The 27,166-nt window shown below is 36.9% G+C and overlaps 1 protein-coding gene across 6 annotated transcripts in view; it reads left to right on the plus strand.

Moving 5' to 3' along the window:
• The window catches only part of RGS12 (regulator of G protein signaling 12), a 94,846-nt gene that overhangs the window by 15,703 nt on the left and 51,977 nt on the right, over window positions 1–27,166 (plus strand). For all 6 annotated transcript variants that reach the window (XR_012042629.1, XM_072862261.1, XM_072862262.1 and 3 more), the window contains one exon: window positions 8,956–9,075. Coding sequence is in view for 5 of the 6 variants with exons in the window: in XM_072862261.1 (XP_072718362.1) it covers window positions 8,956–9,075 (120 nt within the window). In the remaining variant the exon portion in view is untranslated. The remainder of the gene's footprint in view (window positions 1–8,955; window positions 9,076–27,166) is intronic.

A 27,166-nucleotide genomic window follows, 5' to 3' on the forward strand; every position in this document is an offset into this window, starting at 1 on the left:
TGTCATGAGAAACACTGAACAATCTTACTCTCTATGTATTTTCTCTTAGTCATTTTATTTTGTTTTAAACCTCAACCACCAATCAGTTACTTTCCAAGCGGAAGTCAGCTTACTCTCCTCCCATACAAAAGTTTTTTCGTAATTGTAATCTTCCCCCCCTTAGTTGTACTATATTACTTTTGAGATGGGTTGACCAAAACTATAAGCAGTTTTTAAAATGTGTGGGCAGGCAATGCATTCATAAAGCTTATTTCTTGCCTTTTTTTGCTTTTCTGATGATTCTTCATTTGCCTTTTTGATTGTTACTGATTGTTGGGCTATACTGACTTAATGTTCCCAGCTAATGCCTACCTAATGTTCAAGATGATTTGGAACCAATTGTTATGTGTGTACTTGTAATTTTCTCCACGTTTTCCCCTAGTGTACTCAGGTCATTCTGTTCCTCTGCAATTTCCAACTAATAGGTTTCCAACTCATACAAGATACTATTATCTATACTGAGAAAATGATCTTACTATTCCATCTGTATTAATACCATCAACATGTGTTTTTGTTTGAAAAGGGATTAGGATAGTACTGAAATGTAGGTGGTCAGTGTTTTGTGCCTAGTATACTTAGTACAGGAGACAAGCAATACCTTTCATTTACTTGGATGTCCAATGTGACAGGACAGCCTCTTTTCCATGTCTTGCCAGAGGGCATAGAGGTCTTACATGAAATTTTACATCATTCTGATTGTATTATGGGCCTAACTGCCATTAAAAATGCCACTGTAATGGTTAGAAGGCAGTGAAATGTGTCATTATTATCTGATTAGTAATGAGGTATTCTTAAAAGTGATCAAATCCATTGACCAGTAATGGTGAATAATACCATCTGAATCCTTTGTCATACTGGTGCCAAAAAAGAAAAAAAATCTTTACAGGAATTGCGATGTAATTAAAGCCTGTGGAAAAGCTGTCTGTAAAGTTTGAATGATGCTAGAGCTTTTTTAATTAACTGTCCCCCACTTAACCCAATTTTGTGAGGTGATGTCAATCCACAATGATGGCAGCAGCGCAGGGCAGCCTGGAGGGTGTTATTCATTCTTTTTTTGTTCCATAGCATGTGGAGCGCTCTCTGTCAGCATGCCTGCCTGTACCTCGGGACTTACTGCTGCTGTTCCTGTTATGGTCCAGGGGACAGGACCACAGCAAGCTCTTTTCCCATTTACCTCCCAGATTCTTTGATCTCTTTAAGGGTACAAGAGGCCCTAACCGAACATACCCCATTTTTCAATCCACCGTGCTCTCAGGCCCCATAGACCCTCGCTTTCCAAGTCCTGCAAGTCTGCACTGTCAGTTTTTGGGTGGAGGAGCATGTGACGCTGGCTGATAGGATGAGGGGTAAAGGGAGGCCATGGCCTACAGTCTTGCCTGTTCTGCATTGCTGTAGTGGGGTGGTCACTCAGCTCACAGGACCCATAATCAGGAGAATGGGCACTTAGGGATGGTAGTGGACAACAGAGGAAGGTTAAGCCAAATGGTCCAGAGCGGGATTTGAGACTAATATTGATGACAGAATAATATTTGTATCAACTACTGTCATGGTTTAGCCCCAGCCGGCACCTAAGCACCATGCAGCTGCTCGCTCACTCTCCCCCAGTGGGATGGGGGAGAGAATCAGAAGAGTAAAAGTAAGAAAACTCAAGGGTTGAGATAAAAACAGTTTAATAGGTAAAGCAAAAGCTGCGCACGCAAGCAAAGCAAAGCAAGGAATTCATTCACTCCTTCCCATGGGCAGGCAGGTGTTCAGCCATCTCCAGGAAAGCAGGGCTCCATCATGCATAACAGTTACTTGGGAAGACAAACGCCATCACTCCAAATGTCCCCCCTTCCTTCTTTTTCCCCAGCTTTATATACTGAACATGACGTCATGTGGTATGGAACAGCCCTTTGGTCAGTTGGGGTCAGCTGTCCTGGCTGTGTCCCCTCCCAGCTTCTTCTGCACCTGGCAGAGCACGGGAAGCTGAAAAGTCCTTGACTAGTGCAGCAACAACTAAACCATCTCTGTATTATCAACACTGTTTTCAGCACAAATCCAAAACATAGCCCCATACCAGCCACTACAAAGAAAATTAAGTCTATCTCAGCTGAAACCAGGACAACTACTTTATTCTATGATCCTCCAAGACTTGCAGTATTTTTTGAGATTTTGTGCACTGACTATATTGGCATTACTGTGGCATCCCTGTTTCCCATCCCTTTTCAGAAGGCTCTAAATTAGGAACTTTCTTTCTGAAGCCTTAAGCCTGCATTTTTTGTAAAGATGAACTGCTGCTCCAGACTGACCCTTCTGCTGTTTAACATCCGAGAGTAAATTTGGCATGTTTTGAATATCCACAGAAGTTTCAAATTATATGATCTGTGTATCTGGGTTCCGAACTATTATGCACTTTACCATACAAAGTCATAGAGTCAAACCTAAAAACAATGAGAGTTTTTAAAAGCTTCAATAGGTGGAAATAGGAGTAGGACAAATTAAAATTTGATGATTTTGTAGTTAGTATGATTAACCTCTGTGAACACAGAATGTAGCAAATTCTGTATTAGTTGAGCTCCTTAAATTCAGGCCTTTTAAATGGTGCTGTTCCTTTTTTTTTCTTGCGATAAAATCTGTGAATATAAGCATCTTCCTTTTGTTACGTGCCTTTTAGAGGCAATTAATCAGAAATCAGTACTCAAATTGCCACTTGTTGTACAGACACTCATAGACAGAGTTTTTGTTAAAAGAATCTAATTCATTGGACTTTTTAGTATAGGGAGATGCTTACCTGAGGAATTGACTCTGTGGAGCAGGATGGCCGTTTGCTGTCTGAGTAGTGATGGTTGTTTCTGTTGCAAGCATGGTTTAGCTGGATTGTGTAAGACTCCCCAAACTATGGTTCTAGTGAATTTTTCTAATCCAGCTGGCAAGTGGTCGTATGTGACCATTCTAGCATGTACGTGGTCCTTTTGTATTGATTATCTTAAATGGTCAGGACAGAGGATAGTATACTTGTTCCACCTGAACAGGAGGAGGAAACAATTTCTATTACATTATTACCTATCAGTAACTATATTTTTGTTTTAGAGCTCTTAGAACTTTGTTCATGACATGAAATTACTTTTCTTACGCTTTTTTCCTCAAACGTTTTTAAAAATGATTTCACTCTTGTGCCTGTGAATCTTGTGAGAATAACTTTCATTGTGAAACAGTTTTGAAAAGCTTCCTTCTGTAAATGTACATGATCAGGCTTGTTAGAGTAGCATTTTTTTAACTTTTTAGATTACCTCCCCTTCTTATATTTTACTTCTCCCTCTTCCTGCTCTTCCACGTATCAGCCAAAATCTCTGTCCCATAAAATTCAGCCCCTTTAGTTTTCCCTCAAGGTCACAAATTGTAATGTCTTTTCCATGAAAAGATTAAATTTGCTAGATGTTGTAAAGCTAGCGTAAACCTCACAGTTTTTATTTCTCGTTTTTTCCCCCTTTCTGGATTCCTACTGCCAGGTCCCTGTATTTTGTCATTGTCAAGGATCCCTGAACACCTAGCAAAAATCTCCCACTCACTTAGTCCCTTGTACTCCAAGAGCTGCCAGTGTCCTCTCCTTGCTACCTCCTTCCTTCTCCTCCAGCTTTAGAACTGTTGTATCAGAGGAGAGGAATCTCATTGTTGTAGACAGACACAAAGACTATGTAGTACAAAATGGAAATTTCAGGTTGTTATGTCTGACAACTTGTTAAAAAGTTATAATACTTGATAAGTGCATTTGCTAGAATATGAAAGAGCATGATACAGCTCATGCAAGAGCTGGGAATTTCTTTAAGCTAATTGAAGATGTTTTCTAAAGGTGTTTGATTTCTTTGGGTTCTGAATAATTGATAAGGTTTCATCAACGTGCTTCTGTGCACTCAAGCTCCAGGTTAGAGTATTGTATTGACTATCGTAGTTTCACATTGCATTTCTTTGGTAGTACCAGCTTAAAGAGTTCCCTTCACTCTCAGGCCAGAGTTGGCAGTGAGCATCATCAGTTATGTTGTCATGACTGTCTATGGATCTGCGTTAGAAACAGCATTATTTCATTTCGTAAACTATACTGTTAGTGGAGATGAGGGGGCAGCCTGCTGCAGTTTGGGAGCTGGCATGAGTCATCAGAGGTGCATGCAAAGTCCTTTAAGCCAGCGCAGCTGCTGAAAAAAGTGTTATATGGAACTAGTGCCTAACTTGTTTATTAGCTAAAATTACTTCTAAGAGCCCATCCTTTTTCTTTCTCTTTGAAGAACTAGATTTGTGCAAGTCACCTTGTACTGGATCACTTTTGTTCTTTCTGTCCCTCCATTTGCAGTCTAAGGAGTCATGTGCTTCTTCACTGCCACTGTCTTGCTAATACATGAAGTACAACATTTTCCGCTTTCTCATTTGTACTTTTCTTGTACACCTTTCTTGTTATCAGACAGAAACTGTTCTCACTCGGACACATTCACAAACTGCTGCTATATCAATCCTCCTCTGGTGACTTTTGTTTTTAATGCCTTTCTTGTCAAGTAGATTAGGAGGTAACATCCACAAGGCCAAATAAGCAGGTTATAAATTAAATTGAAAAAAATAATTGTATTTGAAGGGAAAGAAAGACTATAGTTTGGTCAGTTATTTCAGGGGAATGTATTTGCACTTGCCATTTCCTGTTAGCCTAAGGAAAAGGGGTGAGCTAGTCATATATTAAAAAAAAATTATGCAGACGCATTCATTGTCCTGCTTTTTGTCTTATGATTATATGTTTAACTGGTATTTCAGTCCATGCTAGTTCATACTTTTTACTTTGTTATAAGAATAGAAAAAGGAATGGATTTTTTAGAGCATCAGTGTTTTAATTCCTTTAATCCTTTGTTGTTTTGCCTTTCAATTTGCCAAATCATAGCAGGATAAAGGCTTTTAGAGATATGTTCTTTTGTACTTTCACCATGATAGATAGTAGTAGCAGGGTTGTAAGTATCTGTATTGCAAAATGCAGAGGATGTATTGCTGTAGCACATGCTTTTCACTAATCAACTTGTTTTCACAAATTTCTGTGCTTTTCTGTTTGTTTCTGGATTCCTAAAATGAAGACACTTGGTGAAGTATCAGATGGACTTTAGTTTCTAATACTGTTCTGTGATAGGATTTCTTAGATTTTCTTGCATATCTAGATACTTTTAGTGTTTTCTTTTATAGATTCAGCAACACAGTGTTTCTGGAAGAGAATCTTAAAGATACGATAGTAAATAGTTCTAGGGCTTATAGGCAATCTGTATTTAAAAAACCCCACAGCCCAATGTTCATGTAGCAAATGTCAGTGTTTTAGTTTGGCAGCTAACAGTGAATGAAACACCATTTTGTTGGTCACATAATGTACTGTTTTGAAATTTTTTTAGGTTCATTTCATATTTTTTTTTAATATCTGTTTAATAGTGTAATAAAGGCTTTTAGAAGTATGATAATTTCTTTATGGCTAACAGACTGCAAGATTTACATTAATATCAGTCATTGCAGTAGCAATCTCTCTCTGCTCAAATACTGTGGATTTCTTTAGCCATGCTGATTAGCACATTCTAGTTGCAGTGGCTGTTCTCTCTTCAAGTAATGGATGCTTTTATTTCCAGTTCTTCAGAGTCCTGTGAAAAACATCTGCCAAAATGTTGCTGCGATTTGCTTAAGCTATGTGATTCTTTGTGTGTGTGTGTGTGTGTGTATGCAGGGCAATTTTTTAAATTGATCTGCAGAAGGAGGTCTGCCTTCATAGTCTGAATGTCTGGAATAGAGTCAAGAAAAGATGAAAAGGGAGACTTCTCAGCACCATTACCAGGAAATTAAATACTTTGTGAACTGCAGTCTTTTTTTTAGCAATGTCTTCCTTAATTTCCTAGATTATTAATTTGATTCTTCAGAGCAAGGAAGAGATTTTTGTCAGTTGAAAACGTTTCCCTGATTGCAATTGTTATCCAAATGGGTTGGGGAAATGGTTAGCTTAGTGAATTTTTATATTTTGTAATCATTTCTTAAGCACTGTTTTATTCTCAGGGTCTTTTTTTTTCCTGCTCTTATCTTTACCATTCCATCCAGGGCTCAGTAGTGAGTTTTGTATAAGAATGTCAAAAACCGTAAATAAAAATTTTGATTAGATACTAATTTACTGTTCTCTTTTCTACTACCACACAATTTGCAAGTGTTTTTTGCCCACTCTCCCTCTTTCTCTTTGTTATGTTTCTGACCGCAAATAGGTAAGCAGCATTTACTTCTAAAATGGGGCATCTGGTGATAATTAATCTTATCTAGAATCTGCTTTTCAATGGAATGTAATTAGATTGGTCTTCAGGCAGTTTGTTCCCCTTCCTTCAATTTGTAATGTTACTGTTTCAAAATTTTTTTGAGTGTATGTTCTCTAGTTGTTGTCTTAATCTCTCAGAATTGTATACGGCAATCTCCACTATTTAAATATATACTGGACAGTTTATATTCTTTTTGGGCTGAATTAGAAAGAAAAGTGAAAATGTATTCGTTATTCAAAATAGATAGGACTGCTATTGATAGTTTTTTTCCTTTGTTTCTTTTCACCAGTTTTCTTTTATGAAAGATGAAGTCCTCTGGGGGATGCATCTTGTTTTGAGAAATACATGAAAGACCATTAAGCAGAATCCATACTGTGTAACTATTTCCTTAGTTTCAAAATACCAGTTGTACTTGGACTAGTGATGTCATTAATTTCACTAGCCTTAGAATTTGCTGAGCTGTTTGTAGGCTGATAGTTTCTTCACTAATTCACAGATTAAAAACTTAAAATTGCAAAACTAGTGTGGTCATACTTGACTAGTAAAACCTAGTAGTTGTACACATACACATATGCTGCTTTAACAGGAACATACTCATACGGGAGGAGCCATGTCAGTGTTTTAATATGTTATGCAGTAATAGTAATGGATACTGCTGAATTTAGTCAGGGATTAATGTGGAGTTCACTGTTTGACACAGATTACTGCATTAGGTATAAGCTTTCAGTTTAGACAGGGAAGACTGCTGTGACTGTAAGGTATGAGCCATGTGTGAACCACCTCAGTGGTACCTGCCTGGATGAACACATGATTTTAAAAGTTGCTCAGAAAGACAGGAACTGTTCTCATTCCACTGGGTGCTATCTGTGAACCTTTATAGAGAGCAACTTTCCTGTCTTTACATTTAGTTGATCATTTTAGCAAAAGCCATTTTAGCTTGTTTTTAAATACTGCACTTTTAAATGTTCTTTAAAAAACTTAGAAGCTAATCTCCAGTTGCCAGATTTCCAGTTTTCCTTGGCAGAACCTGCCCAATTTTCTTCTCAGCCAATAAAAAAACCCCTTAATAAATTGAAAATTGGGAGGGAAGGAGATTTCATATAAAAATGGATCACTTTTAATACTGAATGAAGAAGCTGGAGTCTCAGCCTGTTGCAGTGATGAACCCTGCTACATACTTTGGATCCAGATTCCTGTATGCTGTGTTATGTCTTGACATTTCTATGAGCTTGTAAACAGAGTCTGTTGTGAATACTGGTGACAGAGCCCTGTTGCTAAAGAATAGTGTTGACTCCATGGGAATAAGCAAACATGCAGACATATTCTGTTGGATACCTTATCTTTTAGTGCAGTAAGGAGGCTGTGTAATATTCTCGATGCTCTTCTCTACATTGTATGAGTGGTTGTTAGCATGAGATTACCAGAATGTGAAATTTATAATTGTTCTTTTGGTTAATGTGATGTTATAGACTTTCAAACAAGTGATCAAAGGGATACCAAAATATTTCAGAATTGAGAGCACAGCAACTTGCACAAAGGAAGAAACAAATACAAATAAAAATTTTAATAAATATTACAAAGCTGCCAATAAGCAATTATAAAAGTACTAATAAATGTATTTTTAAGCTTACTGTGATGAAGAAAGATGCTGAAATGAAATAGAATAAAATTTACTCTGAATTAAACTCTGTTATTTTCTAAAGCAAAAAAGCATCAGAAGACAGGGAGGAATTTTCTCCACATTGAATGTTACAGTGAAAGGAATCCAAAATTTCAGGCACATAATCACAAGTTTTCATAATGTAGTGAGTTTATGTACATCTGCTTAGCACCAGTCACTGACTGTGTGCCTACTCTTAGGTTTAAGCTTACACTTTGCCATTTGGCATAAACTAGGTATCTACATATTGAGCTGTTGTAGCTTAATTGACATCTGGTGACTTTTTAAGGAGAAAGAGTATGATTATGGAGAAAAGCGAAAGCCATTAGATTTAATTATTGCAGCACCAATTCTAGTCCTGGAACATCCAAGTGAGGTAGTTTCTTTCCTCAGGACAAAAGTTCCTGCATTTTGTACTGTGTGATTTAAAAGGCTGGACTTCTCAGTAGCAAGCTTTTTTTAAAAAAAAAGAGTAGTGAAAGTAAGATTTTTAAAAGTGTGGAAAAAGATTCCAACAGAAGCTGGGTGAGGTGATTTCTAGGATGGTAATTTCCTATCGAAAGAATAAATATTTTGTCATTGTAAATATTTTCCAGTTAAGACAGTAAAGAGCTAGGATTGTCTTGCTTTTAATTAAGCTCTGTGTACTAATACTGACATGTAGCATGTGTACACTTTAGCAACCTAACTGATGACTCATGTTTATACAGTAACTTAATGCTGAATATTTATGACATTTGACTTGAGACTGGAAAAGTCATAACTTTAATGATTTTAATACATGATTTTACAGGGGCATGGCAAGTGACCAACTTGTGTTGAAATTGTGGTCCTGTTACAGGTTTGCAAATCCATCTCCTTGGAATTCTCTACCTACTGATGCTTAAAATTCAGATGCTGTCACTGTGATCAGCAATGTACTAAAATTAAAGAAGTAAAATAATAATATATGTTTTCTGTTTTGTTTAGGGTGCAAAATTTGGACATCCAATGGGATTAAATCAGGCTGCTCCCGTGCGTTCTTCTGTTCGAAGATCATTTGGAAGATCTAAGCGATTTAGTATTACTCGTTCTCTGGATGACCTTGAGGTAATTAACTTTCACTTAAAACTTAGAAGTGAGTCCTAGAGAGGAACTTACAGTAATTAATGCTGATAATTAATGAAATAAAGTAAGTAATATCTGTAGTGTAATAAAGTTACTAATCATCATATGACATTTATGTGAGGGGAATACAGATTTCAATATCACCTGACTTTTTCAGTGTTTCTTTAATAGTTTACATTGATGCCAGCAGCGGCCATTCTTTCTGTGGGGAATTTTGACTTTATTTTACCCATCACAGCTGGTCATGTAAAGCAAAACAATACAGTCTTGCTGCTCAAAATGTTCATCATATCTTAGAAATCATTGTATCATGATATCATATAAAAAATCAAATGCTCATCACATTCTGTTTTTCATTCAGCTGATGATCATTGCATTGAGAAAATTTTGGGGGGTTAAATTTGTTGCTGGACCAGGCTCTTTACATAACTTCCTAAGGAATGTAGCTTACTGAGTACAGAAAAGTTTTTAAAAATACTTAAATAGCTTTTTCCTCCTTATATGTCAGCAGTTGAGAAAAGGGAATTCCTAATCAACTTGGTGTTGGCCATTGGTTATGGTGATTTTTGAGTCTTTCTGAGTGTAATATAATAATGCTATTTCACATCTGGTATAACATCAGCTGATGCCTGGGCCTCAGTGGCCAAACCTTATTGATTTTGGTAAAAACAAGGAATGGAAAGCCATCTGAATTTAAAAAGCTGCTCCTCCTGCTCTGCTGAAAGCCTCCCTCAACCAGCTGTAGGAATTATATCTTCTCTTCTAGTGTGGTTCCTTGGGAAAACCTGACCCATAGTGATGTGAGGGTGAATGGAGAGATTTTTCCCTTACCCCTTTATCATGCTTATCTGGAAGAAGGTTTATGGTTGGGGAGAAACAAAAATATGTGCAGAGCTCTTGGCATAGGAACCATGTAATACATATTACACTGCTCTTCGGCATGGGAGGGAATGTGGCATACTGATTCCTCTAAATGGGAAGGAGGTGTTTAAAAAGCATTTGAGATGGGAGGAGAAAAGAGGGAGATATTCTGAGTTTCCTGCTGTGGGAAAATGTAGGAAGAACGGCATTTCACTGACTCTGACTGAACTAAAGGAGAGGGGAGCTCAGTGCACTGGATTTTAGGGAACAGAATATATGGAAGGAGCTTCTGGCGTGCTTAGGGAATGCAGGTAGGAACTTTAATCACTTATTTCTTGGATGTTTTAAAGGACGTTTTTCATTGTGGTCTATTTCTATCTTGTTGTCTGAAGCTTTTAAGTGTCTTGCTTTTTTTTCTAGTCATGGAAAATACTTTTTCATTTCTTTGCACTCATAACTTTAATACAGTAAGTGCGTAACTTTAAAAAACAGAGCAAGATCCTCTGGATAAAGCTGTTTGGGAACCATCTAGCTAAATCTTTCTTCATCAGAAAATGCTGATTCTTCTAAATTAAAAAAGCTTGCTACTATATATTACCAGTTTTGACAGAATTTCTGGTCTCAGTAAGAGAGAATCCTCTCAGAGTATCTAAGAGCCTAGTGCTAGTAATTCACGTGCAGTAGGAAAAACATGGTTCACACCACGTTCTTCCAGATTCAAATTTCATAGAGATTTATTTGCCTATCTCATATTTTGAACACCAAGGATATAATTTAATTTCTGTTGCAGGAGCTGTTTTACATTGCATAAATATTAAAATAGGGACTTGGTACTTTCCATTCATTTCAGAAAGATGTCATAGTCTCTGGCCTAAAAAGTCCATTTTTCTCCCATTATGTCTTAGTTGGTATTCGTTAGTGTATATAAATTGAGTAGCACCAACAGGAGGGATTGAGAGGCTCTCTGTATTACCCAATGTCCTAGTTCTTAAGGCTGTTACTTTGGATGCAGAACCTTACATTCTAGGTCATGGTATGAATTGGACAAAGAAACAATCTGTATTAAAATCTGTATTTGGATGAATGCCCTTACTACATGTAGCTATTTGGGTGCGGACTGCTCTCTGTCAATGGCTGCTTTTCACTTTGAAATCTCTTTTTTTCCCTCTGCATGTCACAAAAGAATGATATCCTAGCCACCAGGAGAAATACCAACTGAGAGAAGAATTTCAAAAACTTCATAAGTCAAAGTCAAATAGTGCTGAGGTGTTTCGATTTTGGTTCTAACTTTAACGTTGCTACTGCAGCACTTTTTCCAAGTACTGTTACACTAAGCGTAGTAGAACACAATGTTGTTAGTACATGTTTAGATTATTTCAGCCCATCTATTTAGAGTTGCTGGAAGAGGAAATAACAATACCAGGAAATTCTTAGAGACTCCACCTTTGGAATAATGATCATGAACATATTATATGGGCTACTCGGTTGTTTTTGTGTTTTTTCCAGTTATCTTAGCAGAATGGATAAGGTACTAACCCAAACATGAAGTTTGAAAATGAATATGCTTCTCTGAGCTTGTGGGTTTGATTCCTGCTGGCATCCAACTTAGTCTTCTAAATTGAGCAGTATAAGTAGGTTCCATGCAGTTTCTTTTATGGGCATATGCTGAACACTGTTCACTTGCTTATGGGTCTGAAGAAGGCTGTATTTGGATTTTTTTGTGAAAGTATGAGCTTACTCCTCTTGTGTTTCGAGCTGTAGTGTGTGAAATGCCAGACGTCAATTTTGCTGTCTTCTGCCATAAGGTGGCATGATTTCTTTGCAGTTTGTTTGTTTGTTTTTTTTAAATCTATCTAAGAATAAAACATTTTTATATATATTATTTTAATAAATAAAAACAATGATTGCAAGAGAATATTTCACTTTTTCTTTTAAATTGTTAGATTATGGCTGGCTATATATGTACAGACAATAAATATTCTTATAAGGTTAGAATTAGCTGTAATGATACAGTTGCTCCTCCTTAAGCGTTTTCCTCTTACCTGCAGAAGCTGTATTATACAGAGAAGAAAACAGACAAGTTTGTAGGATTAACCTCTTGGTGCTGTTTTTACTAATAGAACCTGTATACAAGATTATTTTAAATCTGCAGGGATCAAAATAGGATGAGAGTGCAAAATTAATGGATGCAGTTATGCTATGACTATGGTATGGAAAATGTCTCACAAAACACAAAATACACAATTTTATTCCTGCACTGTGGAAATTGTGCTTGTTCACACCAGGGCTGAATATGATTATCTTGTAAGTTGGAACTGAATTCAGAAAATTAGCGTGTCTAGTATATGCCTTAATTATGTTGTTTTCACAAGAAATGTATTTCGAACTTTTTCTTTATTAAATTACAAGAAATCTGTTTTTATTAAGAACAGACTCCTATTTTGTATGTAGTTATTTTTCCTGTGTGAATCATTTGTCGTTATGAAATAGTGTCCATTAACAACCATGTTAAAATTCTGTGATTTCCACCAATTTTACTTTATAGCATGTTTGCTGGTTCGTATTTGCAAGGTGTAGCTTCAGCTAAATGGAACTTGCCATGATTTAGGATTATTTAATATTTGGACTAATCAGAGAGCATGATCCTATCTTTCTTCCTACTTTTCTTCCCTGTAGGTAAGTGCCACTACCCTCATCTTCTTGCATGATTCTGTCCTGGCAAAGACATTGTTTATAGATTTATAAACACATTAAAGGCGACTCTGTGAGACTGCAGAGACTACAACACTGCCTTTGTGAAAATTTACATTAAACAGAGTAATCCTTTTACTCATCAACAGTTTTGGAACCAGATTCTGTAACACTTTCAACTGTAGCTCATTCCATTCGTATCTTAATTTTTCTTGAGGTCTGTAAAAAGGGGGGACCCTTGCAGTATTCCCTTGACAACAACACATTTAGGTTCCTCCTTGCCAAGGAGAACATTCAAAGCTGTTGTGTTTCCTGAAAATCATTGTGGCACTTGTACTTCTGGTATTTCTCTGTTGTTAAAAATAGAGCAGAATGGTATCATGAGAGACATAATCTCTTAGGCAAACAAGTGTCAAGCTCCGAGTATTGTTAAATAATCTTTTAATGTAGAGATCTTTTTAAAATTAAAGACTATTTCATTCTTTTAACTAAATATCAGGACAAAAAAGATGGCTGTTGCTGCTTTTCTTCTTGTCCTCATCCCATTTTGGAAACCTTAAAGCTATATCCTATATGAAAAAGAACATTTGTTCTAGAGTTTAATGTTTTCAAAGTCGGAATGTATCATATATTCCTTTTAAAAATCAGTGTAAGGAATTTTGTTAGCATGTTCTATCTTAATTATAGCCATTAATAATGTAGTATTATTAGCTGTTATTTTAGATAATAATGCTTGATTTTTTTCTGTTTTGTTAATTCCACTGAAGCAACTTTTTTTGCACTTCATCTGCTAATTGAAAGCATACAACACATCTCTTTGGTATGAGGTTTTTATACTAATGAATGTCATGTCTCTGCTGGATATTAGCTTTGGCATCTGTGGGTGGCAAAACCCCCTAAATGCTCATTTGACTTAATAATGAGTTTTTAAGTGGGTACCTGTCTTTGACTGATTTAAATAATCAGACAAAGCTTACACAGGGAGATAATAGCTTATATTAGACAAACTAGTATACTAGGAAAATCAGACAAGAAGAGCTAAACATGCCCCAAACTTTTCCCACCCTGTCAGCTGATCTAATAAAAAGTATTAACTCTCCCTGCAGAGCTTGTTTCTCTGACGTTCTTAGATCATTGCTGCGGCCACAACACCACCACTATGGCGAGTCTAATTATGTGATTTAAATCAAGAGGCCTCTTCATTCTCAGCTTATAATTGTGAATTTAAAATTTGAAAATAATGTATATTTTTGTCGTAGGCTTCACCAATTTTTTAAAGCTATGATAACTTGCCATGGGCTGCCAGTATACACAGGTTCCACCATGTACTACCTTTAAGTATTGCATCTTTTGCATGTATTTTGTCCTAATTTTTATCTCAGATGTAACTGACCAACTGACAGTTTTGCTGTCTGCTTTCATGAAGGTGGAGAAAAGGCCAGATGTGGAAAAAAACAAACCTGCATGCAGGAATAAAATCTCCATTTTTGTATGTAAAAGGTAGTTCTGTATTTTTAGCATGCTAATAATAGAATTCTTAAAGTGCTACTCCTGTCTCATATACGGCTATTCTGAAGTCTGAACGCTAACACAGCCCAGCCCCTAACGCTGCTGTTTTGGAAGCCTCATGGATCTGTGATCACAGCCTAGGCTCTTTGTTTCTCTTTCCCCTTTGCTAGAACCTGTCTGGTGTTGCTCGGTGGAGTAGCAGTGAATGACAGGTCCTGTTTCTTGGAGTGTGCCACCAGGGGTCAGCTTTCAGAACAGTGCAAAAGCGTAAGATGTGTGCGTAGCGATTTTACAGTCTCTTGCTATAATAGCTCCAACCCTCTTGCTGAACTACAATATATAGCTTTAAATAGTGTTAAGTTAGTCATGACATTAAACATTTATTTCTTTACCTTGAATTACGGTAGCATATGTGGTCGTGGAGCTGATCAGTAAGGCTTTGAAAGCATCCAGTGGTTTCTGCCAGGCATTCTTCTGCTGTGTTCAGACCTTTGACTGTTACAGTCCTGGCTGGAGTTGTTTACCTACTGTGCTGGGTAGTGGCTGCACACCTGTGCTGGTAAATGAAGAAGTGCCAGGACACGGGGGCAGGCAGGAGATTGCAATGTTTGTACTGTCACATTATTAGAGTTGTCATTTATGTGGCTTTGTCCTGCGCCAACTAGCGTATTTTCTCAAATGATTTCGGACATGGTTTAGAAGTTGGCCCTAATAGCTACCACCACTGTGCCCAGCAGGCAGTTTGGGTGCAACCAACTTGATTGATAGGAGGCTGGGAGAGCTTGGTGGTATGACAGTGGCCAGAAAGCACCAGCTGTCTTTGGAACTACAGAATAGCTTATGGTGCTATTTATTTGACTAGTACAGACATAGCCAGTGTGTCTGTAGGTTACCACCATCACATTCTGGATGATGCCTGTGTTATCTCTTAGACTTTTTTTTTGGCTGTTGTTGTTCTTAGTGTGTCTTAAAGACTTCCAGGAGCATAATTTTTTCACATTTGGTTCTCTAGACTGCTCTATTAAGAATTTCAAACTCTTTTCAGCGTATTCTAGAGGATCTTCTTCAGGCTTTTATGTTGGCATGTGTGATCTTATCAGGTACTTCAGTTATATCCATTGTTACTCCCTAAAGAAGGAAAACATCATGCTAGCAGTGTACATTTATTTTTCCACAGATTGTGCACTAGCATTAATGTTAAGCCTTTGCTGGTATTTTATACTGTGCCATAATTTTGAAAAGATCACCAATATAGGCTCTTAAGCTTTCCTTACGTTTATGGACTTTATTGTGGAAAGTTCTTAAGCTCTTCATGCTGTTTTGTAAAGTATCTGACAAAGGTGGGTTGATCAACAGATGAGTACAGTTGTGTGTAACCTCTTTATCGTGAATTGGAGGTACTTATTTCTAGATACAATCCAGAATGTTAAACTGTGTGATTTTTTCCCCAGACACTGAGAATAATGGGATTTGTTTTCTGTTATTGCAATTGGTAAAATGACCATGCTTTGGTAATTTGACTGTTTACTGTTTTCTCCTGCTTTTGGGTTATTTCCTTTATTTCAGATTCTGGAGAAATTTGCCATGTAAACTTGCATGTAAAAAAGCGGAGCAGTCAGAGAATGTGCTGAGAGCTAGATATCATCTCTACTTCCTTTGTGAGGTGCATATGGCAGTGCTCATCACGGCAGTCCTCATCCCATACTTTGGTGCCTGAGAAGAAGCCAAGTGTTGCCTAGGATGGATTCCATAGGGAATTCAGTCTCCATATGTGCAAAGACAGTTGGCACTGTATGGAGAAATTTCTCCCTGAGGAAGCAGTCAGCACATTGTCTGACCCTGCCACTCGAGTGCTGTCCAAGCCTTACTGCCTCTGGGCTTGGCTCTCCAACACAAGGGAATTTCTGTCACAGAACCAGAGGCACAGTATATGCTTTCAGGGACTAGATATGAACTTGTATTCTGCATAAATCCTCAGGCAGCAGGCCTTACTTCTTGTCAGTAGCCAGTACTGCCGTTCTTGAGATGTGTGATTAAACGGACGCAGGTGAATTCATAAGCTGTCAACATCTCTGATGCAGTCACGTTTATGGAACTGCAAGGATCAGCCAGGGTGAGCAAGTTAAAGTAACCACCTGAAGCTACAGAGGGGTCATATCCCTTAGTTCAGCAATATCACACCAAGTATCAGACCTTGGTTTTGGCTCTATTCTTTTGGTTCTGGTTTCCTTGAGTGACATTAAGGCAGAATAATAGCTTACTGCACTGGGGTCTGTTATCGAAACCCAGAATTATTTGCCGCTTAAGGCTGGCCCTTGCTTCAGTTTCTTATGTTAGACTTGTTGATTCAAAAGCTTCTTTTAAGGCTCCTCCCAAGAAGATGAGCAGTGAGGTGAAGTTACTCAAGCTAATAAGGACAAGAGCAGTCTCTGAAGATGAGAGCAGGCTGCTTTTATAAGACCGAATGACTGGGCAACAAAATGGCAGAAGAAAATGTATGCAGATAAATGTAAAGCAATGCAAATAGCTTTGGCTATTATAGCCAAATAGAAATGGCAAAATAGCCCTAGCTTCATATATCAAGTGGTATATATGTCTCTGAGCTTCCTCTATTGCTTCTGAGAAGTGAGGTCTTTGAGTTATAAGGGAGAGTTGCATGAAAACATCAGCTCAGTACAATAGCAATGAAACAAAATCCCACATTGTGAATTATTAGGGAAGGAATAGAGGAAAAAAACCACACAATGATTCCATTGTATAAATCTGTGATTTGCCTACACCTGGTCTCTTTATTTCAAAAAAGTTATGATATATTAGAAGTAGAAAAGGTTCAGAAGGGCGTAAGAAAGTACAAAATCATGGGTGGCACAGAAAAAGTAGTTGGGATTGACTGCTCACTGTCTCCTTCGGGACAAGAGGTCGGCACCATTAATTAAGGGTAGCTGGAGCCAGGAGCAAAACAAACAGAAGAACACGATTGTTCATGTAGGAGGTGAGTCGCTCTGTGGGACACCTCACCACTGAGTGCTGTGGATGCAAGAAATTTGCATGTCCTGGGGGGAAAGTGGGCAAGTATTTGGAAAAGAGAGCCACTGGGGATTATTAAGGAGACAAGCCACACCAGGTTCAGGAAATCTCCTGAACTAGAAAACCTGGAGTTGGGGAGAATGTAATTGGGGAAATGTCCTATATGTTGCCCTGTGCTACTCGTTGGTAGACATCCATGTATGGCCACTACTGGAAACATAATACTGGGTTTGATAAACCCATGTTCTGAACTGATTATGTTCTTAGACTCAAGGATGGGCATTGCTTCTCCTTAACTGTGGGATTATGGATTGTGCTCTCGGCACAGGAAGCCGTGTTACCTTTCACTTGGTGTAAACTTGTTTGTAAGTAAAGGGCTTGCTGACCACAGTGTCTCCTAGCGCAGTGTAACTGTCGTGGGCTCTGGGAGCATTTACTGTTTGTGCTACGGCTGTCTGAGGGAGAGCGCACCTGCAGCTTTCCTGGTTAGAGCTTCTGCTGCAAAACAGGTTGCCTGTGCAATTCCTGGGTGGGAATGAGGAACTGGGTGGCTGGTTTCATGCCTCTCTGTTCCTGCCCTCCCTCAGCTGCTCTTCCTGTTACCTGGTATGTCCTTTTGTCATGTCATGTGCTAATGGGGGTAAGGAGGGATTTTTTCTCTGTGAGACCTGGTTAATGTTAGGGAATAAATTAAGGCCTTATTGAATGAACTGAATTGGTATTTCTGGAGTATAATCACAGAATACATATGGCACAATGATAACACTGTAGCTATCCGTGAATTGTTTCTGACCCTCTCTTCATGCTTAAACTGCTGGGATTTTGGCTAGGAGTTGGTACCATTTAATTTTTACTGTCATCATGGATTTATCAGTCCAGTGAAGTTTAAAAAAGAAAAAGTCACCTGTGGAGCTTCTACTAGATGAGCTACTGCTTTTTATTCAATATTAAATCATCAAAACATTTCATCTGTTTTGATACTTAAAAAAACACAGTAAAAATCCCATCCTCTGCTTCCTTCTGGACTGGGGAACTGCAGAAGGATGGTATTTAAGCATTATTTGCTGGGCAGAAAGTGTGTGCATTTCTTTCTGAAAATACACAGATATTGCTGGTCTGTCTGGAGAGTAGGTGTGGTATTGAAAATTACGAGAATCGTGTTTCACTTGGAACGCGATCCTTGTAAATGCCAATGCCCTGCTTACTCAAAAGAACACGGAGCATTTTGGTAGGATGAGATAGATTGCATAATATGCATACATGTGATTGTAATCATAGTGAGACACGTACCTACATGCTGGAAACTGAAAGAAATTTGCTGTGAGTCTTACAAGTTTTAACACTTTTTCTTTTAAAAAAAAGTATTTTTAGATTATATTTTAAGTATTTTTAATAGGGATTGATGACCTAGTTCATTCAGATAATGTACTCATCAAAGGCGAATGCATTAAAAAAGAGAAGACTTTGGAGGAGAAACCGATGTTGACTCAATGCTTAAACAAGTTTGGACAAACATTTAAGGCAGAGTCCTGTAGGCCCTTACCGAATGCGTTTTACATTAGCAGATTTCTCAGCAGCATGCTGTTGTCTTTACAGAAGCTTTATTGTTACACAGGACCTGCCTAAGCACCATTTTAAAAGCTGCCTCTTCCTTTTGATGAGAAGATACAGAACCAGTATTGAGGGCGGAGAATGTGCTGGGGAGGGAGGAGAATGGGAGAGGTGTTGATAGGGCAACAGACAGAGAAGCCTCATTTTTTTACTGGACTCTGGAAGAAGTAAATATGTGTTCAGAAAGAACGTAATAATAAAGTTGAAGGGGCTGTTTCTTAACAATGAGCTATTAAACCCTTTATACATGGAGAAAACTTTTACTGGTAGTCAAGTGTCTGTAAGTATAAAGTTTTGTTTGTCTAAAGTGAACAGAAAACAGGAATATGGTTTAATGAGTAGTCTTCTGAGCTAAATCTTGCAGTGAAATATGATAACTAATGCTTCTAAGGATTCAATGAGGTTTTAAAGAGACAAAGTTCATAAGTATAAGTATTTAAGTTGACTTTCTATATAAGCTCTGTTATGAAATTAAGAATACACCATTTTTATAGACATGTTTTAAATCTCTTTTTAGCATTGTATTGTTTTTAAAATGTGGAGTGAGTTTAATAGATACACAGATAGTTCTCTAATTAAGGTTTTTATAAATCTTTCTGTTAATTTTAACTATATTTGCATGTTTCCGTAAAGCAAGAATGTCATGTTAAAGTTATAAGTTACCTTCAAATTGTTACAGCTTTTTTTTAAGGTGTGCAGCTAAAGCGATTTTTTTTTTTCCAGCTGGATTTGTGTCCAATGAAACAGAATCCAGATGGTATGAGTTATTAAAATAACTGATAATAGATGAAAAGTATTGATAGAATACAAAATTTCTGAGGTGTAGAGACTTCAGACCAGTTTTAGCTTTTTGTTGCTCAGAAAACACATATTTTGTAAATAAAGGTCCTAGCTGTATTATCAAATTTTGACATTATAATCTTATTCTTTATGCCTATATTTCTCAGAGTATAATTGTCTTTAATGCTAAAAGTATAGCAGCAAAACTATCAGTTTTTAAAATGAAAAGGGGAAAGAAACAATTGCAAGGCTTAGGAAGACATATATGCATTGTTTACTTAAAAATTAGTAGTTTTCATGCTCAGTTTTACATTGATTTCCTCAAAATCTATTGATTCTTAGAGGCTCCATCTGCAGTAGTAGGAAATTCAGAAGCGGCTTAATCTGTTTCAGTGATCTGTCACTTAATCATATCCTCCCTAATATGCAATTTAATTTCAATTTACTGTGGGGCTGCAAGTCACCTTCCATCTGGGTGTGCAATTTATGCTGTTTCTGCATGTTTTTGTTAGTGGAGAGACTTCAGTTGTCTTAAAGTGTTGATCAACAGAAGGAAAAAAATAGTAATTATTTAAAAAACATTTTTGAAAAAGTGTATTTTTTATTACCAGTTTACAGTCAGACTCTACAGAAGTATTTTTCGAAGTTTACAATATGGCTTTCAAACCCAAATATTTGTTTTTAGAGTAGATTTCTGGATGGCAAATCTTCCTGAAGTTAACACTTCAGAATGTGTACATCAGTCTCAGAAGTGTAGGCAGACAGCAGGGGGCACTCGGAACAGCAGTTTGCATCCAGCCTCTTTACTTCACTGAATTTATTGCATGGGCAGTCTTGGTATTTATCAAGGCGGCTTGTCTTTCAGTTATTTATACACGAACACATTCCAAATAGTTTGGATTGAAAATATTTTTCGTTAATATCGCCTTGCAATAGGAAAGACTTTTATCTTTAAAATTGATAGAGGGAAACCACAATGTTGTAAATAAGAGAACCTTCCCTCTTTTAATCAGTAGCTCGTATGGGGTCTGTTTATTGCTGAGTACCTGACAAATCATTGACATAAATATATCTAGACATTATAGAAAATTTAGAGAATTAGGAAAAAAACATGTTACTTTATAGCAAAGTTTTCTTAGTTTGTGTGTAGGCTTTTTGATACTCCTGCTTTTTATTTCAGTAACTGGGGTCAGGGAGCTAAATCATATTCTTCACTGATATTTTTTCTCTGTCTTTCATGCAAGTAGTTGTTACTTTCTTTAATATGAGATAAAAAAGGAAATACTTGATGAGATTTACGATTTTTGATGGTGCATTCTGCCAACGTCAAATTTACTTTAGGAATTTGCGTGACTAGGATCTGGTCCAGGGGATTGCCTCTTTCTAGTCGCCTGGTGTTTTTTGTGTGCGTTTTCTTCTTTTAGGAGTCAGGGATATATTAAATCTTATTCATCTTTTGACAAGTTAAAACTTATCCAGGCTTCCTGTCATTCTGTCTTTCTCTTCAGCTTTTTCTGCTCTGAAGACAAATGTACAAAAGAAAATATGAGCAGGAAGTGGAGGGAGAGTAGAAGAGAAAAACAGATCGACCATATCTGGGGTCTCTACCCCTTCCCACAGTTTAGCTTCTAAGCAGATGGATGTGGGTTTACAACTGTCGTCTTTGGTATATCTGAAAAAGGTTTTTAAAGCTGTTGTGTCATATTTTAACACGTTCCATTAATAGCTTTGCAAATTAACATTCCTTCTGCTTTTGACCTTTGAACTTTGAGTTGCCTGCCTGGTTTACAAATATGGTACACAATCACAAGATTCTGAATCTGGCAGCTGCTGAAATAACCTGTGAAAACGTAGAGAGATATGAATTTTTTAAAGGGCTTTCAGAGTCACATGACATTTCATAGCCATTATCATTAACTGGTACTGTCTAATTGGTAGACCTTATTTGCAGTGCTAGTAGAGTTGCTGTATGGAAAAAATGTGGACGTGCAATGCTTAGTTCAATGAAATAAAATCAACAACTCTAAAGGTCTGTTTAAACTGAGGGATTATTAGGTTTATAATGCCAAGTATGAGTGCCTAGAATGTATAAAACATTGCCCACACACAGTGTTCCTAACAATGTTCACTACAGTTGCTCCGGTGAACTGCTAGTCTTGCAGCTGCATCCCCTACATAGTGGGGTTATTTTTCTCCCAATCATTCTTGTGTTCTTGTGGGTAACATCCTCATGGGTTAAAACTCTGCTAGTACATTAGATCTTTCTAGGTGATTCCTAGAGGACTTAGGTTGAGCGTTAAGTAAACACTATTGATAAAAGTCCTTTTTTGTGTTACCCCAAAGGGGCCTTCACAGGAAAGTTCTCTAGGCACTTCTGATCCATTTGTGCTGTTACTTACCCAGTGTAAAGATTATTATGCAGTGGTCACCTGCATATTTGTAATGGCATTGCTGTTTGGTTAAGGTATTGACAGTGAAAATACATTCTGCATCCCACTTGGTTCAGTGTCAAGCAAAATGCAGTATTTAAACAGCTCTGTTTGGCATTTTTTTCTTTATAAAATTATAAAATTTTAATACTTATCCACACATAGTAAAACTGTTCTTTTGTGCAAGTATCATAGGGCACTTGCTTCTTAAGTCCTAAAATAATGGAGGGTGTAATTTGTAACACATTCCTTCCTGTCTACGCACCCATTTGTTTCCATTGCATTTCTTCATGGTATTAAATACTTGCAGAAGCCAGCATTCAGAAGTGCAGTGGTGTGCCTATTCGAACAAGTAATCAATCATAAAATGAACTTTGTCCATTGCAGCAATTTGCTTATGTTTCTGGAATGCTTGTTAAAGTATGCTTCCTCCATTTTAATCTGCAATTACCTTAAAATTTCTTCTCTGATCACTCTAAATTAAATTGAGAAGATTGAGTTTTTCTGTTAATCAAGTCTCTTCATCCTAAATCAAAAAATGGGAAGATGTGCAGACTTGGACTGTCTTTTGCAAGCCAATATTACCCTGAGATTGTTAGTAAAGGCTCTTAACTTCTTTTTGCCTCATTTTCTCTCTATATAATTTCAGAGTAATATTTGCCTTCTTCATAGGGTTGTTTTTATATTAGGGGCTCAACCTAGGAACTGTATGGATGTGGGGGATTCCACATGCTGCACTGAACAAGGGAGGACTCCTCTTTCCTAAACTACTGCTAGTAAGTCCACCTTGGCTTTAAGGACATCCCACTAGCATAAAAATGCTCACTAATCATTCCCAGTTTGCAATTCTGGTGTTTATTTTTAGCAGAAAATTGTATTCTGATTGCTAAAAAAGTAACAGCAATGAATGGTTTAGGTACTATCGCTATTTACTTGTAAATAGCAGCAAACTTCACAAAATCCTATACTTTCCATATACAGTCACTTGAAGACACTGCTGTCACAGGCAAGTTAATAGCACTTCCCTCTTACATTACAAGTAGCCTGTTTGCTGTCTGTTCCTAAGGCGCTGTGCACAGAACTGTCTTGGCATCAGTTGAGCACAGGCTCGGGTAGTGAGGAAGGAAGGGCAGAATATCAGTTGGTTTCTGAAAGGAGAATTTTGTCTTTAGTGACAACGGGCTGCTCCTAGGTTTAACCAAATATGCCAAGTTTCCTGGTACTGTGCATTTTTACATGCAATTTATAGTGTGAACCACTGAAAAGTTAAGCAGAATAGACCGTTTGAGGTCCTACTTTATTCTGGCTTGCACTATGTAAACATCTGAAAATAGTGGTTTACTATGTAAATGTTTCTATAACTAATGTTAGGATGATTAACTAATGTTTTTCTGAAAACTGTCTTGGAAATCTGTTTTATTGAATAGAGGACTATCACACAATTCAACGTCATTTTATTTTCCTGATTTGTTATAGGAAACGTTTTAAAATACAATCAGTATGATTTATATAAAATGATCTAGCTTTTCTGGTGAGAGATAATTGAGATCTAATCTGAATCCTTGACGAACCACAGCTTCCTGCATTGGCCTGTTGCTATGGGTAACATAAAGGGAGTAAAATAGAACTTCATACGAAATGCCTTTAAACTTTACTGGCATGTACAGGCATGGAACAGGGTTGAATTTTTTAGTTTAATCTTTGAGAAGCTTATGTATTAAGGAAATGCTTTTTCTATATTAAGTGAAGATGAATTTAGGAAGAGTGCTGTTAGGAAAAATAACTGCTGTTTCTTACGAAGAGCGGGTAAGTGATATGAATTATATTTAGCTAAGGCAAGGCATTGTTGCAGTGATAAATTAGAAGAGGCTATTGTTATTGTCAAGAAATTAGAGAAGAATGTTATCAGCTTCAGAATGCTTTTTGCTTAGCCTTTAAGCTTTTTTACTTTAAAGTATTTGAGTTAAAATTCCTTTGTAAATGCAAGCATTGGGTTTTATTATCAGAGAAAAGGAATCTTATTGTACCAACTAACATTCAGATTTTGAGATGTATTTATGAACTGTGCCCAATATGTGTAAAGCTAAAAAATTAGTATGTTTATAATCTATGCCTATTTTTTAATTCTGTGCAATGTATTTTGTATATGCTTTCTGTTCCATTATATCAATATTATATCTTTAGGTAAAACTCTATATATTTTGTATATATCTTTATCAAAATAATTTTAGGGATGGATTTGGCATTTAAGGCACTGTGTTTATATGTGATAAGATTGGTTTTGTTTGGGGTAAAAACTTGAACATTTATTTCTTAAAGGAATTCCAAATGTCACATCATTTACTGTTCCTATGTTGGTTTTATAGATTCAAATATTTGACAAAAATATATAACTTCAGAGAAGAATGTATTCAGTAAAATTATTGTACAGTAGTGGTACTGTATTTTTTTTCCTTGGGAATTCTTACATCTGTAATTCTTTTGTATTAACTGTTATAAATGCCCTTCTTTGGTGGTAGAGAATTGAAAAGACAAATTATGTAATAGTTCTCCTTTAAGTGGCATTCTGAAGGAGCATCCTTCTCATAGAATTCTAAATAATGAAATTAATTGCAATAATATTTTGAAATGAGGATAAAAATACTATATTATTACTCTAATGTTTAGGTGAGAAGTACATTTGAGATTATTTATTAGAAGGAAAACCTAGCAATAACTTATAAGTAATACAGCTTTATTTTTTATTTAAAATGTTAGAACAGTGTATACCATATTTTAGAGACATGATCTCCCTCCCAGAGATCATTGGAGTTCATGGCATTTGTACAACGTTAATGCTGTAATGTATTTAAAAGGATAAAAATACATGTATGTAATGTAAGTCCTGGAGTAATGTGACTGAAGATCTAGGGACCTGCTCATAATTCATACCTTGGCAAAAGGAGAAGTTGCTTCAGGTGATTTAATAAGGAGTTTGAACAAAGCTAGATGCAAGCAGACAGTTGACTGAATGATAGGCTTTCCCTGAGCTAAGTGACAGAATGTTTGAAAGTTGACTGTTTGTATTCAGTCTGTAAATCTTCAGTGCTTCATGTCTTAAAGAACACGACAAGTTTCCCAAACTTATTTTGTATATGGAAATCATATGAGAAAATCAGTTTAGAAGGTTGGTGGAGGTAGGTACGCTATTCCAAGCTGAAAGGCTTAATTAGAGGGGCTTTTGTAAAATAGTGAGTAGTATAATATTGTACTAGGTAAGTCTAACAGATTCTGAAGGCAGCAGTCAGAGAATTCTTTGGATGCAGCAAAAAGTCGATGCCTATATTGGAAGAAAGTGTACTTTAGAAAAGACACAGAGAGAGGTCATTTTTAATCCCTTTTTCTCTGAATCTTTCTGGATGCCCAGGAAAGAAATAGATTTTTCTGTTTAGTCTGTGATTTTGTCATCGTTAGGGTAGGAGAAAGGAATACGTCTTCATTCTCCTTATGGATTTTATCCCTCCACATCTCAGGAGTTGGAAATAGATATGTTTTTTGACTCAGGAAGGCACTCACTCACATTCTATTAGCACAGATGATTTCATGTTGCTCCATTTTATTGCTAAGGCCTGGCATTTCCTAGTATGTGTCACCCCTCCTGGTATCGCTACCTTTCCTTTTGTTCTACTCAAGGACTTGAGCATGACTTTGCCTTGAATGACAAATCTTGAGGTGGAGAAAAAGAGCATTTTTGTATTGTGTGGGTAGCCTGTACACATGGATTTATTTGCTCAGTGTAATGTCTGCGATATGGGTAGGGTATTTTTGGGTTTTCTGCATCATGGTATTATGGCAGACTTTGACAGTACTTAGTTTCCTGGGACCAGATCCATGTAAAATGGAACTAAGTGGATTTTCTGGGTAAGTTTCTGTCAACTGAAAGATGTCATCAGACTAGTTTCATGCAGTGGTGCACACATCTAGCAGGTTATAGACCACGAAAGCTAAAAGATATAGGCTGTTTCAACCTTAGGAATTACTCTCCTTTATGCCCTCTCTCCCTTTTTACCCTGTTGTTGGTGCAAGATACTATGTTGTCTATTTCTATTCTGGAAAAAAAAAATATGTACTCACAAAGTAGTTTTCTCCCTGTTAATTATTGTAAGCTAATACTCTTTTAGATTTGTTGCAAGCAGATCCTGAACATGACATCAAAAAACTCATGGGCCCTTCTGGTTTTTCCACCTAGCAAAGAGATACAAAGAGAAATTTTACATGTTTTCTCTTAATCAGAACTTTATGCTATCTAATATATGCTGAAGCATTTGCCAATTTACAGAGACCTAGAACATCTTTTATGGTGTATGGTAACTGGGAAGCCACTGTTCAGTTTGCTGTCCCTGGCACTGAGCTCCTCACTTGGATCACAGGGATCAAGATCTTGCCCTGAAGTCTAAGGAAGAGAGAGTGTCTGTATACCTCAGCTGCTAGTCCAGCTCGATGAGCAAGCAGAATTCCCATGAAGAGATATACTGGAAGACATTTTAGTTTCCTAAACTAGATTTATTTTTTAAATTTTGGTAATTTGTTATCATCAGACTCCTGGCATACACTGTGGGCTTTCTCCTAAACCAATTTGGAAGTCAGGGTAATTTGAAGAACTAATTTCAGTTCTTATCTGGTTGTGAAAGATTTGAGGGTTGAATGCAATTAGATTTTATTTCTGGGTCATAGTTCATATGTACATTCACAAAATTAATACATATATGTCCTGTCATTTGGAATGAAATACTTAAATACTTTTTTTTTTTAATCTTCACATTAGCCCTAACTGGCACAGGGTCATACCCTACCCTTCCTCATCTTTTCAGAAATGGCTACAGATATTTTTTAATACATACCTTTTTTAATAGGTAGTTCTTAATAAGTATGTGGTAAGTGTTAAAGTTCATCAAATAATCAAACTTTATATGTGTAGTAGATAAAATTTTGTCCTGAAGAGCCTCTAGTGGTGGTAAGCATGAGTGCTGAAGAATGAAAAACAGCCCCCAACATATAGTGAATTTTTAAAATGAGATCATCATAGTATTTAAAAAAATCTGGTCTTGCAACTTATACCTTTGGACAAATCTAGACAAGTTTTAGCTGAACAGTTTAGAAGAGCAACTGCTTTGTCTAAAAGTGAA

The sequence above is a fragment of the Ciconia boyciana genome, chromosome 5 (assembly GCF_034638445.1).
Source record: "Ciconia boyciana chromosome 5, ASM3463844v1, whole genome shotgun sequence".
NCBI classification, from domain to species: domain Eukaryota; kingdom Metazoa; phylum Chordata; class Aves; order Ciconiiformes; family Ciconiidae; genus Ciconia; species Ciconia boyciana.